Source organism: Chrysochloris asiatica, unplaced genomic scaffold (genome assembly GCF_000296735.1).
Source record: "Chrysochloris asiatica unplaced genomic scaffold, ChrAsi1.0 scaffold00136, whole genome shotgun sequence".
Taxonomy (NCBI): Eukaryota; Metazoa; Chordata; class Mammalia; order Afrosoricida; family Chrysochloridae; genus Chrysochloris; species Chrysochloris asiatica.
In genome coordinates this window covers 1171391-1185187 of record NW_006408654.1, presented here as the reverse complement: position 1 = coordinate 1185187, position 13797 = coordinate 1171391, and the positions used below count along the sequence as shown (strand labels likewise).

Genomic DNA, 13797 nt, shown 5'->3' with positions numbered 1-13797 from the left:
AATTTTAGTGCTGTTGAGTCATTTCCTACTCATAGTGAACCTGTATGGGGTTTCCAAGGAGCAGCTGGTGAGTTTGGATCACCAACCCTTTAATTCAAACCCTACATGTGGTCCAGTGCTTATCTTACAATGCCACACCACAACTCAAGATATATTTTAAATAAATGAATAAAAGTCCTAGGTGAGTTAGCCTAGTTCCATATTTTTAAGTCTCTGTGTATCAAAATTTACTGTAAAAGGAACCAAGTATTCACCCTTATAATCACATGGTGGTAGCGGTGGTGGTTGAATGCTGAGTCAGTTCCAACTCATAACAACCCTGTATAGGGTTTCTGAGGATGTCATTATCTATAGGAGCAGGAAGCCTCATCTTTCTCCCATGGTGCACCTGGTAGATTCGAACTACTGATCTTATGGTTTGCAGCCCAGCTCAGAATCCACTATGCTACCAGGGCTCCTCTTACAACAACAAAGCAAAAAATTGTGAGAAAAAGTGCTTTTGATTTCCCAGTTGTTGTTATTTGTCGTGGAGTCGGTTCCAACTCATAGTGACCCTATACAGGGTTTCCGAAGAAAACGCAGCCTGATTTGTAACCACTACACTACCAGAGCTCCTACCTGATTTTCCAGTAAGGCATTCAAATACCATTATTTCATGCCTTAGAATGTCAGTAATGAAGCAATAATTAAAATGTAACCACATTTCTAGTATAATCAGTTCCTCCATTTCGTTGTCTAAATTTGGAGTGAATAGTTAAAAAAAAAAAAATTGTACACCAAGCCAATTCGCCTACTTGATGACCATCTTGTTTGAAGAATTGAGGACAGAGGGTGCAAACTGGAGAGGAATGTGTCAAAGTGAGCTTCTCAAATAGATGGCCTGAATTTGGGGAGGTGGAAGGTAAAGTTCTTAGAATGAAGGGCACGGATGTAGAAGTACTGCCTCTGCAAGGAACCAGCCAATCACTAAGACATGCCAAAAGAGTGGGTGGTAGGAATGAAAAGACTCAAATAACTAAAATAGCACATACAAGATTGCTTTACACAATTTGTTTAAGTGCTTTGAATTCAGTTACCTTCCCACTTGCTAGAAATGGTTTCAATATTAAATCTGTTTTCCTAGGTAATGAAGTTTAATCAGATGCAGTTGTCAACTAGTCAATTTCAACTAACAGCAACCCCATGTGCTTCAAAGGGTTTTCAAGATTGTAACCCTTTGGAAGCTGATCGCAATCCTGTATTCAGAAGTGCCTCTGAGTGACTTTGAACAGCCAACCTTCTGGCTAGTAGTTGAGTGCTTAACTATTTGTGTCACCCAGAGACCTAGCAGATACTAGCTACTTTTGGTGAAATAGTTTTGGATTGCCCTTTAAATATGAAACAGATGTTCCTGGCTTGTATTATTGGTAGCTGCATGCCGTTGAGTCAGTTCTCCATAAGGTTTTCACTACTTGGTTTTTCAGAGCTCATCAAGCATTTCTGCTGAGGTTCCTCTTGGTAGTTTTGAACCTCCAACCTTCTGGTTACCTGTTATCCATTTGCACCACCCAGAAAATCTGATGAACATAACCCTAATTTTAACCACCTCCACACCAATCATATCAACTACCATCTTAACGCTTACATCATGTTGCCACGTCTCTTCTTCACTCACCATCAGTTTATGTTAAGCAATTTTCTCCTACAATGTCTAGAAGAAACAAAAGTATGGGCTGTGGATTCAGGCACACCTGGCTGGAATCCTGGCTGTGGGATGACCTCAAAGTCACCATAAAATGATAATGTCTGAACTGCGGGTGGAGCGGGGTTGAAAAGAGACTCAATGCAAGCCTAACTCAGTCCAATGCCTAGTATTCAATAAACGTGTAACTTGTTTCCTGTGGATGAGTACAGCAGAATATTTTCAGAGCATTTTACTATTTCCCATAAGATCAGGACCATCCAAAGTACTAAGTTATGACAAGATGTCAACTCTCGTATTCCGCTTTTCAAGAGTCTTTTAAGCATTTAAATAGGGGCCGTGAAATCCAAAGAAATATGGAAATAGAAATAGAGTGAATGAATAACATGCAAAAACAAAGCCATAGCACTCAGAACTGCAATGGCTGCTTGGAAGCACCAAAGAATCACCACGGAAACATCTACGAAGAGACTTAACATAGGAATAAGCTATTTTAATCAAGCAAAAACAAATTTATAGCCATTATTTCTAAAAATAAAATTCGACTTTTCCAACCCTTCACATCTGCATTTAATAATATCTCCTAGCCAAAATACAGATGCTAAAACAGCAAATTACAATTTATCTTGTACAGCATACAGTATGTTCACTGTTGACACTTAACTTGAATTCTTGTTGGTCATTATGTACTCAATGCATACTTAAACATCACTCAGAATAAAATTTTCCACAATTAACAACAACAACAAAAATGTGACAAGGCTGTCTTAAAACGGCTTTGCTATAAATTGTATAGAATATACAGAATTACAAAGTCAAGTATTTTTTTTATCAAAATATACACCCCTCCCTGAAACTAACACAAGCTATCAACATTTTAAATGAATAATACAATTATAGAAAATATTTGAAAAATTATTTTTTTCATGTATAAATATTCTGCCATATTTACTTTGGTCTAGAATTATCAGCATACAAGTCCACTTAAAAAATATCCACATGTAAGGGCTGGGAGACATCACAACATGAAATCATTTTATATTTTGAGTTACCTCAAATCAAAATGGCCAAGATACACAGCAATTCTCCTTGATTCATAATCCTAATTCAGGTAAAACAAAGTGGGTTACAGGATTGGTTATTCAATATTTTAATTAACAATTCAAAAGTGATTTTCATAAGCCCTTTGTGACTCTCTTTAACAAAACCCAAATGAAAAGTGCAGGTGTACAAATATAAAACTCACTGCTGAAGAGTTGATTCCAACTCATATTGACTCATAGGATAGATTAGAACTGCCCCATGGCGTTTCCAAGGCTGTAAATCTTTACGGAAGCAGACCGCCACATCTTTCTCCCATGGAGCAGCTGATGGGTTTGAGCCACTAACTTTTCAGTTAGCTGCTGAGTGCTTAACCACTGTGCCACCAGTGCTCAATACATATATACAATGTATAAAATAAAGTTGAATTTGCTTGCATTTTCTCATTTTCCTCTACTATATAATACTGTCTGTAAGTCAAAGTAGTTGAAAAGATAAATGCAGATCCAGTATTGGGGTTACCTAACAGCAAAGTACTACAGTCAAAAAGATCAGCTCTGATCATGTCCTCTTCTGGGTGTTTAAGTGCGTTCTCATCCACCTAAATCCACACCAGGTCTTCTTCATGGAGACATCACAACTTGGATAGAGAAACGGGAGTCTTTTCAGCTACTTCTTCATAATGATTAGCCTTGCAACCTTGGAAGATCTTGGGTTTCCATCTATCAAATCCAATGAATATGAATGGCTTTAAACCAGGGTTCCAGAATCTGTACACACTGTTGATCAAAGGGTCGGGATGTTTTCTCTCCTTCCTATTCTGGCCGTTTAAAAAGCAACTCAAGTTCCAGTTTCCCAGGAGCCTCATCCACATGATGAAATATCGTGCAGGGCAATCAGGTTGTGAGGGCAACATTGATGGTGTGGGTCAGTGTAAAAGAACTTAAAACAAAAAAACTTAAGTGGCTTTTTAGCAATGGGGCTAGATGTCTGCAAATATGAAGACAAGGTTTCTGGCTTTGTGGGTATACTTCTGAGTCATATAAAGGGACAAAACCTTGTCACTCCATACCTTACTTTGCCATGCTCCCCAAACAAAGCTGTTTGAGGCAAGGAGGGTGGCTACTTCCTCCTGCCCATTCACGTTATTAAGGGTAGGGCCTTTCTCTGTTGTGTCTTTGCTCTATACTAACATGTTCTGTGGGCTGCACAATCTCTAGGAAGGCTTTCTGTCACTTCAAGTGTCTGGGGAATTCACCACCATAGATGTGACTTGTGCTAGAGATCCTGGAGCCTCCTTCAGTGGAATAGTAGATGTCAAGTTTCATTTGAACCTTCGGACTGGTAAAGTCATCTGGAATAGATCCCCACATCCATGGCCTTGTGATGACTGGAAGACTGCAGAAGAGTTTCAGTAGAGTTTGACCCTTTTTCATTCTCTGGGGTGAGGTCATTGCAAAGTAACACAGGGCACAGTTTTTCACAGCAACAATCTGGAAAGCCTCCCCTCAGAGAGATAAGGCATGGCCTATGTTTGCTGTGACTTGAGTAGACAAGTTCTAATAACAGTTCAGCCAGAACTTCAAGGGAACAGCATTCCATCTAAAAGCATACTCATGCTCTTAAGTCAGATTAAAAATGCTTTCTACTGATTTTACATCAGTCCTCATTCTTTGCAGATCTATTGCTCATCATTATAATTCACTACAGGGGATATGGACAGTTAACAGCAATAGTGATTTATATATGTATTTTACAAGATTTGTCTTGCAGAAAAGTAGTTCTACAGAATGTAAGACTGTCCTACTTTAATCATTTCACATATTATTTTCAGCTATATTATTAAGTATTCATATGCATCTCATTAAACACATTTTAATAGTGTAGAAGCTGGACGGGAATAAAGACTTTCATAACTCATTTACCTTTTAGCATATCTGTGAAGATGACATTTCTTGGTATCTGACTCTTGTTTTCTCCAGTGATTAAAGAAGAGTTCAGCAGCCAGTTCCTATTAGCACTTACTTAGAGTTTCAAATTAGGTAAAATTAAACTCTTTTATTCACTGGTAGAAATACCACAGCTAAGAACTTCATTAACTTTTACAAGATTATTTGGGGAGAGGCTTCAGCTATATGTTTTGTGTACTCTGCATAAAGTTAATGCTAAACCCAAAGTAGATATGAAAGTATCCTTTTGCTGGAATTTCCATAAATGATATATATGTGTGTTTGTGTGTATATATATATATATAAATATATATATATATATACACACATATATATATTTTTTTACTCCTTCATGACTGTTGCGTGAACAAAACAAAACTAAAAAATAAAACTTAAACAAAAAACAAAAAAACCACCAACTTTTATTTTTGAAGATTTCTCTATGACCACTCAAAGGACAACATTTTCAACACTGGCTGGTACATTATCCTTTTGGTCATTGTCTTCTGAATCCGTGAAGTGTGGATTCTCTAAGGGGTCTGAGTTTTCATGGCACATGTCACCTTCAAGTGTCTCCTGCTGACTTGGGCTTCTGAAGAAGTGTTTCTTTTGGTGCATTCCAAGGGCAGCAGCTGTTTTGCAGATTTTAGGGCACTGGAAGCAGGCGTACCCCTTCCCATCATGCTCCTGAACGTGCCTCTGCTCATGATTCCTTTTTGTGGAGAGATACAAAAAACTCTGGAAGCAGAACTGGCAGTGGTAACGCTTTTCACCAGTGTGGATTCTTTCGTGGATTTTGAGGGTTTCGTTCAGCGTGAATGCCTTGTTGCAATACTGGCAGATGAATTCCTTCAGGCCCAGGTGGATGCGCTCATGTTTCTGTAGATTCCCGTGCACTGAGAAGCAGCGCCCGCAGGTCTTGCACTGGTACGGCTTCTCTCCTGTATGACATCGCATGTGCATTTTGAGTGTAGAAGGGCTCTGGAACTGCTTGGCACAGAGCTCACAGGTGTAAGGCCTAGAAGTGAGATGTCGGTGGGGCCGGCCTTGACTCCCAGCTGCTGATCCTTTGTCTCCATCGCAGAGTTCACACTGCAGCTTGGGCATCTCCTTATTGTCATCCTCCTCAAAAGCCTTGTCCTGAGGGGCCTTCCCCACAGCACAATCCAGCTCTGCTGGGTATTTGCATTTATTGCTTGGGCTCCTGCTTCCATGCTCTTTTCTCCAGCTGGCTTTCCTCATTTTTCGAAACTGTCTGGATTTCTTTTTAGGCTTGTAGTTGTAGTAAGGGCGCCACGGCTTGTCAGTGGAATCCTGGTCACTGGCATCATCAAACATTTCGCTCATCTCCACACATTCTGACTGGCAAAGTCCAAGTGGGCTGTCCCCATTGGTTTCCGGGTCACTGTCCTGCGGCAAGCTCTCCTCCTGCGTTTGAAATTTGGATCTTCTCCCTCTTTTATAAAACAACTTGGAGCCTAGGATATGTCTTTTCACAATGGCCTCATTCCCAATTTTCACTGTTATTTGGCAAAGGGGCGCAACATTGCTATTTGTGGAGGTTCCAGGTAAAGCAGGTTTTGCAATGTAGGTTTCGATCTTATTGGTTTCTTCAACGATATTTGTGGCTTTGCTCAATGACCCACCAGGATCAGCAATGTATTTAGGCTCCTCTGGTAGGTCCCCCTTGTTATGTGGTACTGTTTTCTTTTTCTCTTTAATGCTTTTGGGTCTGCTTGCAACTCTACTCCCTTTATCTGGCTCGGGTTTGCTGTTGTCTTTCAGGGACTGGCTGGTTGCAGGCTCTGTGGTGGTGGCTCTGGTGTTAGTGTTGGTAATGGCAGCCACAGCATTGCTGTGCATTATTACCGATGAAAACTGACTACTGTGCACAATGACCGACGGGGCGGAGCCACTGTAGCTGATCACAGAGGCCGAGTTCTCACTGTCATTACTCAAAGGCAAGACAGGCACATCTTCTGCCCGGAGGTCAGAACTGATTGCATTTTCAGTGGCGGAACCAGATACCTCCGTTGAATAGAAGTTACTGTCAAGATCACTTCTCAATGCCTCTTCTCCCCCCCATTTGGTGCCCTCTGCATTTTGTATGTTGGTGGAAGGTGGTATGTCCTGACAAGCAGATGCTTCCATTGGGATGGCTGGACTGTTTGTCAAGGTGTTTACACTATCTTGGAAATTCAGTGTAGGTAATTCAGAGCCATGTGGGTTTTGAATTACATAGGTACCAGGGACCGACTCATTCACTTGACTGTTTTCTTGAGTGTTTTCATAGGAAGAGTGCCTGTAGCTCTTATAAGGAGCTCTCTTGCACTTCATAGGCAGTAATCTATAAAGTTTATATGGATAGACACTAGGCTTCAAGCCTCCATTTGCTGTTTTCTTACTGATGGAAAGCCTGTGATCTATGGCATGAAAAGACTTCTGATGGTTTTTGAGTATATAGTAGGTCATGAAAGTTTCAAGGCAGAAAATGCACTGATACCGTCTCTCCCCGGTATGCCAAATTTCATGTCTTGTCCTATACTCAGCCAATGCAAATACTTTGTTGCAATAATGGCAAGGATATGTTCTTCTCCACGAGTGAACGTTTGCATGTCTGCGGAGGCTGGATAAAGTCACGTAACTACGTTTGCACACCACGCAACTGTAGAGCATTTGTCCATTAACAAATTTAACCATGTGGTCCATTTCTGGCAAGGAACTTCCAGGACTGGAAAAGTCACCCACCCTGTTTTCAGATACTAAAGGTTCTGGGCTTGTGAGGGGAGCTCCATTTTGTCCAATGGTGGGATAGTTTTCTAAAAAGTGTTGGTTTCCTCCAGGGACAGGCATGTGGTTTGACCTCATACAGATCTGCTCATGCCGATCCAGTCTGTTGAGAGTGGTGAATTGTTTGTTGCAGTACTTGCACACCAAAGGCTCCTGTGTTGGCTTGTGAAGTTGCATATGGGTGCTGAGTAAAGCGCTACTGTCAAACGATTTGGAGCAACAGCTACAATTGTAAACAAGAGGTGGAACCTCCGCTAGCGGCGGCCCAGGAACGTCTGAGGATTGATTTTCATCTTCCCTGGGAAAATGGGCATCTCCTGTGTTGTTGGGAGATTTTGAGTGAGAAAGAACTGCAGCTGGCTGTGGACTTCTTTCTGGATTAACCTCTAAATTGGTCACTGGAGGGGGTGGTGTATTTTCTGTAGTTGAATCAGTATCCTGGGGTATGGAGACTGTCTTTGGCTTGCGGCACGGTTTCGACTTTGCTGCCAGAGCATTGTCATTTTCTTTGCCTGTTCTGCACGGTGAACTGCTATCCCGTTCACACGCAGGAGGCTGACTTCTGTATGCTTCAGCCATGGAGGAAACCGCATAGGAGTGCTCTGCTAGTGTGCGGACGGGCTCCGCCTCATGGCAGATGTCGGTCCTCTCTAGGCAGAGACCACCTGCTCTCATGGAGTCGGAGACCTTTTTGAAACTTGCCCTTAAGTCCAGGGGAGAAAACATGTTATTACTATTTTCTGTTTCGATGATGGAAAATGCATTTGTGATCCGTGGCCCACTGGTGATGGCTGGCTCTTCATTCCTTCTGTCATTCTTTTCTTCTTTCACCACTCCCTTCTCGGTAATGCAGAATACATAGGGGCCCGGGGAATTTGAGAAGTTGCGATTGGTAAGATCTTCCAGGAATGATATTCCCAGTTTTTTCCCCGCAGCTGCAAGGTCAGTGACCGTTTCCTGTCTTTTGACGACGACCGTGGAACTGTAGATATAATTAAGTATTTCTGTAAACACTTCAGCTTTGAGGTCATCCAGTTCCAGGACATGGCTGGAAATACAGATGGTATGGCTCCAAAATATATTTTTGAAATAAAGGCTTGACGCAGCCAGAACATTGCTGTGAGCCTTGAATTTGGTGTCTTCCACAATGATGGTGACGTCACATAAAATGCCCCGGATGCGCTGCTCGTTTAAGATGGAGAGCACCGTGTCACTGTGGAAGTCGTCCTTGAGGTCCCTGGAAAGGGACATGACTGTCATCTGAAACAAGAGGAAGAGAAATGGTTAGAGGCCCTTCCACAAGCAGCTCCTTTACTTATAGACCATTTTCAATGAACTCTCCTTCCAAAAACTTTTTTTTTTTTAATTATGGAAATACAGGTTTTTCTCATTCTGCTGTTATTCCCAGGACTAGGAAAAACTAAATCTTTTTCTCACTGCCACCTGTTTCTCACACTACTGATAATACTGGATTAGGTTGAAAATCCCCCCAGTACTCTTTCCCTTTATTTCTGCAAAGTTATAGCTATATACAACTATGTTGTGTTGTTGTGAAGTGTCATCAAGTTGGTTCCAACTCACAACAACCCTGCATAGGGTTTCCAAGGAGCAGCTGATGTGTTTGAACTGCTGACCTTGTGGTTTGCAGTCCAGTGCTGATCCTACAATGCCATACCAGGAGTCTATATATATACAAGTATACCTCTGCAAATTTGGTTGAAAGAGTTTCCCCTCAAATGTCAAGGGTCTCATCGTCACTCAGAGCTGCTGTACTAGACCTCTTGGAGCTAGGCAACGTCCTGCCACAAATCTCCTATCTCATTTCATGAAATAGGAAATGCTTCCTTTGAAAAGCATGTTTTCTCTAAGAAGGTCATACCGGTATGTAAGGGTGCCACCTGCTCAAAGACGACGAAAACCTAGAAGAGTCTTTCCTTATCAGTGGCTCTGAAGGGTCCTACTCTACCCTGGGCTCTCTAGGTCTCTGAGTGGTCAGCCTGTGGAAATTCTGCCTCCTCTGTGCTACTGAGAACCCACACCATTTCTTTTCTGGTTTCTTCTTCACTACAAAGTAGGAATCCTGGTGTGGCACTATACAATAAGCACTGGGCTGCTAACCACAAAGTCAGTGGTTCAAACCCACAGCTACTCTTTGACTACACTGAACAACAATAGGCAAAGTAGGTTTTCCCAAGGTCACTGAGTCAATGCTGACTCACAGTGACTCTGTATAGAGTTTCCAAGACCGTAGAGACCAGCAAGTCCTCTCGTTCTCCCAAGGAACAGTTGGTGGGTTTGACCTGCAAACTTTGCAGTTAGCAGGTCAGTGTTTATTCTAAAGTGCCAGCAGGGCTACTTGCAAAGTAGATGATAGACTTTAAAGAAAGGAGCTCTGTAAGGTTGTTGTTTTTATGTGCCGTCGAGCAGGTTCGGACCCACAGTGACCCTGTATAGGGTTTCTGAGGCTGTAAATCTTTATGGGAACAGAAAGCCTAATCTTTCTCCTGAGGAACAGCTGGTGGTTTCAAACTGCTGACTGTGAGATTAGCAGCCCAATTCGTTACCACTATGCTACCAGAGCTCCTTCTGTGAGGTACTGAAGGCAAACAAAAAGAAATGGAATGTGGAACCAGGAAGTATGTTTCTGAATGTATAATATGGAATTTAGTCAGATTCCTAAATTAGCACAAATTAAAGCCAAAATGGCTCTTGTTCTGGTCTGAAAATTTCTTCTCTGCTCCTCCCAGACCCCAGTTCCTATCACTCTCTTTGGACAAACACTGTTCTACACCACGGGCCTGGGATTGCACAGCCTCCAACTGATCTCCTGAGGATCATCAAAAGCAACAGTTGTTATGCTTACAGTAAGAAGTACATGGTACTTAGTGACCAAAGACACAAAGGAAATTAATGCCTACTTTCATTATGTGATTCATTCTATTTCATTTAAAGGAATGACAATAGTAACTTGCAAAACTAATTTCATTATCCACTCAGAGATCACTCTGGCATATAAAAACACAATAAAAAGCGAACATAGATCTAAGGGGTATGTTGTTGTTGTTAAGTGTCATTGAGTAAGTTCTGACACACAGTAACCCTGTACAAGATTTCTGAGGAGCGGCTGGTGAACTTGAACCACTGGCCTTACGCTTCAAACTGACCTTGCAGTCCAGCACATTCACCCACAGTGCCACATCAGGACTCCAGGTGTAACCCTCATTTACTACCCAATTGTTCATCCAGTCTCTGTGCTATCCGGTACTAATGAAGTCTTCAGACAGCCAAATTATCTTGGTATTTCTTGAATGCTCAGTGACAATGACTTCTTAGCACTAAGTGTATAACCTTTAGCTTGTGACGTTTATTCAGGTTGGTCACACAAAGAACCTCTCTTTACCATTTGTGAGGCTATAGTTATAAGCTGTGTTTACATTGTTCACCATCTTTATACAGTTGACCCTTGAACAATGTGGGGTTAAGGGCTCAGACATATCACATAGTCAAAACCCCTCATATATACAGTTGACTCTTGAAACAACATGGGTTTGAACTACACAGACCTGCTTATTAATGTCATGTGACACTACTCATCCCCTGATGAGTATCATCTCTCCAATCAGTGTCACATGACGTTTTAAAGGAGTACTTGTACACTTGAGCTCACAGCAAAACAACAGGAAAACCAAAGCTGTGTTATCAGTGGATTCTTGTAGTTCAAACCCATGTTGGACAAGGTTCCATTTGATAAATTCTTTTACTGCATTCAGCCATAGGCAAAAAATACATTTCTGCTAGCCAACTCTTCTATTCAGATAATGAGAACAATGTATTCAACATGTTTGTCTCTTAATTTGCATGACAAGGAAGCTCAAAACTAAGTTTTATCATCAACTGTTATAGCCATTCTTAGCCTGAGTTTCTAGTGTTCCCACTGCCTCACTTTCCTAACATCAGCTCTTCTACTAGCCTTTAATTGTAAAGGTCCATACATCTTTTCTAGTGTGGGTGATAAAATCTACAGGCAATAGCAGGATTCAGTGAAGCCAGGTCCATGTTGGCTTCTTCTCTTCCCCTAAGAGGAGGAAGGATCACCCTGAGCACACCAGGAATCTGTCCTTCATGGTTAGAGATCAACATCATAATTTACTGATGCTTCTTTTGCTTTCCTTGAGGCCTCTCTGTTCTGGGCCCTATAGGATCTATTTTTTCCCTGATTCATATACATCCTTATCCTGTTTGTCTTCTCTGAAGTCCATATATGAAGCCAAAAAAAATTACAGCCAAAAAAATTATAGTAAAGTGAAATTTAGAGACTTTTGGAAACCCCCTTGTATTATTTCAATTCACCACCTAATATGACTGGATAAACCCAGATCTGGCATGCTACATACCTCAAAAAGGTAGCCTCCCTCTTGCCTTGCTTCTATACTAACTTCAGTTACTTTGTCCTTCTGCTTCAAAACTAGTGCTTCACAGCACTTGGTACCTCCCACTTGACTCCAGTTCCATTTGGTGAAGACAATATTTCAGCTTGTTTTTGAAGCTGTGACCAATAAACACTCTAGAGTGTCCTGGCACAGATGATAAACTTAATTTTGTGGTATTCTTCCATGCTACCATCAGACTGTTCACTTAGGATGGTTAGCAATGGTAACTGTTAAAAAACTTAATATACTAGTCATACTTAACAGAATAATGCATATACAATTACAAGGATCATCACGTATGTCATTAAAACATCTTTGGAAATGCCACATGTAACCTCTTTCAGGGGAGCATCTGCCTTTGTGTGACAGAAAACCTTTTCTAAAATCACAGTTACTTCACTGCTGTGTAGCACCTTGATCTGCTTCCTTGAGACACACATACACGCACAAACCAAATACCCAAACCCAAGTCAGACATGGTGCTTGGTGCCAGAGATATGGAGGTGAACAAGGCAGGTCTCCGGCCTCATGGAGCTCAGAGATGAACAAGAATTGGAATCCTCGATGGTAGGCCTTATACTAAAGGTGTGTACAAAGTGTTAGAAGATGAAGTGACACATGTACTTTTACAGGGTCACTGGAATGCTTAGCATCAATGAAAAAATAGGTCTATGGGGAGAGCATTCTAAACAAAAGGAATGCTACAGGCAAAGCAAATAAAACCAATGATAGGAGGCATCCTGCGCTCCAGACTGATGAGTGGCTCTGTGTGATGGCAGGAGAGGTTTGTGCCTGGCTCCATCCCAGGCTTTACAGCAGTGGCCGGCCCATGGCAGGTACCCAGACCACATCTGCTGATTTCGGTGGGCTCTAAAATACTCCCCACCATAAGTACAGGTAATACGGTATCACTGGGAGTCATAAACAGATTTGAGGTTAAAGGAAAAGAACAAAAAGTGCTCAGGCTGCACTCTGATGAAAGGATCAACAGTACAGAGGCCAACCTGAGGCAAGAAGCCAACTAGTAGGCCATCCTAGGGGCCCTGGTGAGAAGTATCCCATCCACATAGAGGGGAGAGCCTTGGAAAGCCTGATGGCCACCAGCTAATAAAGCAGGATTCGGCAGGGTGGGAAGAGGGGCTATATTTAACTCAAAATTAATTTTAATTTCCTGAACAGGATACCTTTAACATTTTCATTTATTTTGTTGCTGCTGTTGGAAATACATACAGAAAGCATACACCAACTCACTGATGCACAATGGTATGTGCACAATTCCTTGACACTGACTACATTCTTCAAGTTGCATAACCATTCCTCTCTTCCTTTTCTGAGTTCTTTCTCATTAACATAACCTCACTGTCCCCTAGGTTCTTAGCTCATCTCATCCTTTCGAGTTGCTGTTGGCTCTCTGGTCCCATGTAGGTAGTTCTTGAAAGAACTCATGTTCAAGGCAGAGCTTTTTTTCTGTTTTGTTTTTTTTAACTGGTTAAGCTTAAATTACTGTCTTACTTTAAGACGACTTCAGGGATAGTTTGGTGTGAGACTTAATGCAACAGTTCTAGGGGTTCATCTAGCCTCCATGACTACAGAAAGGTTGTTGGTGGTTATGTGCTGTGGAGTCAGTTCCAACTCACAGCGACCCTGTACAGGGTTTCCAAGGCTGTCAATCTTTACGGGAGTCTCATCTTTCTCCCGCAGAGTCCTTGAATATTTGAAATTCTGTTCTGTATGTTCCCTTTTGATTCTTCTATAGATTCTCTGATCAAAATGTCCTGAACAAATATTTATTATAAACCTGCTACATGCAAGGCATCAAGCTAAGTGCTAAAGGAAATAAGAATTCATTCCTCTTTGAACAGATGCTTACTGGATGCCTACTATATGTACAAATGCATGCATGCAT

General features: G+C 41.6%; 1 protein-coding gene and 1 pseudogene across 1 annotated transcript; both read right to left on the bottom strand.

Moving 5' to 3' along the window:
* Nucleotides 1-4046: 4046 nt before the first annotated feature.
* Nucleotides 4047-4324, bottom strand: LOC102837120 (annotated as a pseudogene).
* Nucleotides 4325-5011: 687 nt separating this feature from the next.
* ZBTB38 (zinc finger and BTB domain containing 38) lies at nucleotides 5012-8721 on the bottom strand. The gene has a single exon (XM_006869845.1). It carries the CDS (start codon nucleotides 8719-8721, stop codon nucleotides 5122-5124), a length of 3600 nt encoding a protein of 1199 aa, XP_006869907.1. The 3' UTR covers nucleotides 5012-5121.
* Between the last annotated feature and the right edge of the window lie 5076 nt (nucleotides 8722-13797).

What these genes read in the sequence shown, in the direction of transcription:
- ZBTB38 (XM_006869845.1), bottom strand. Translation starts at nt 8,721, where the DNA reads ATGACAGTCATGTCCCTTTCCAGGGACCTCAAGGACGACTTCCACAGT.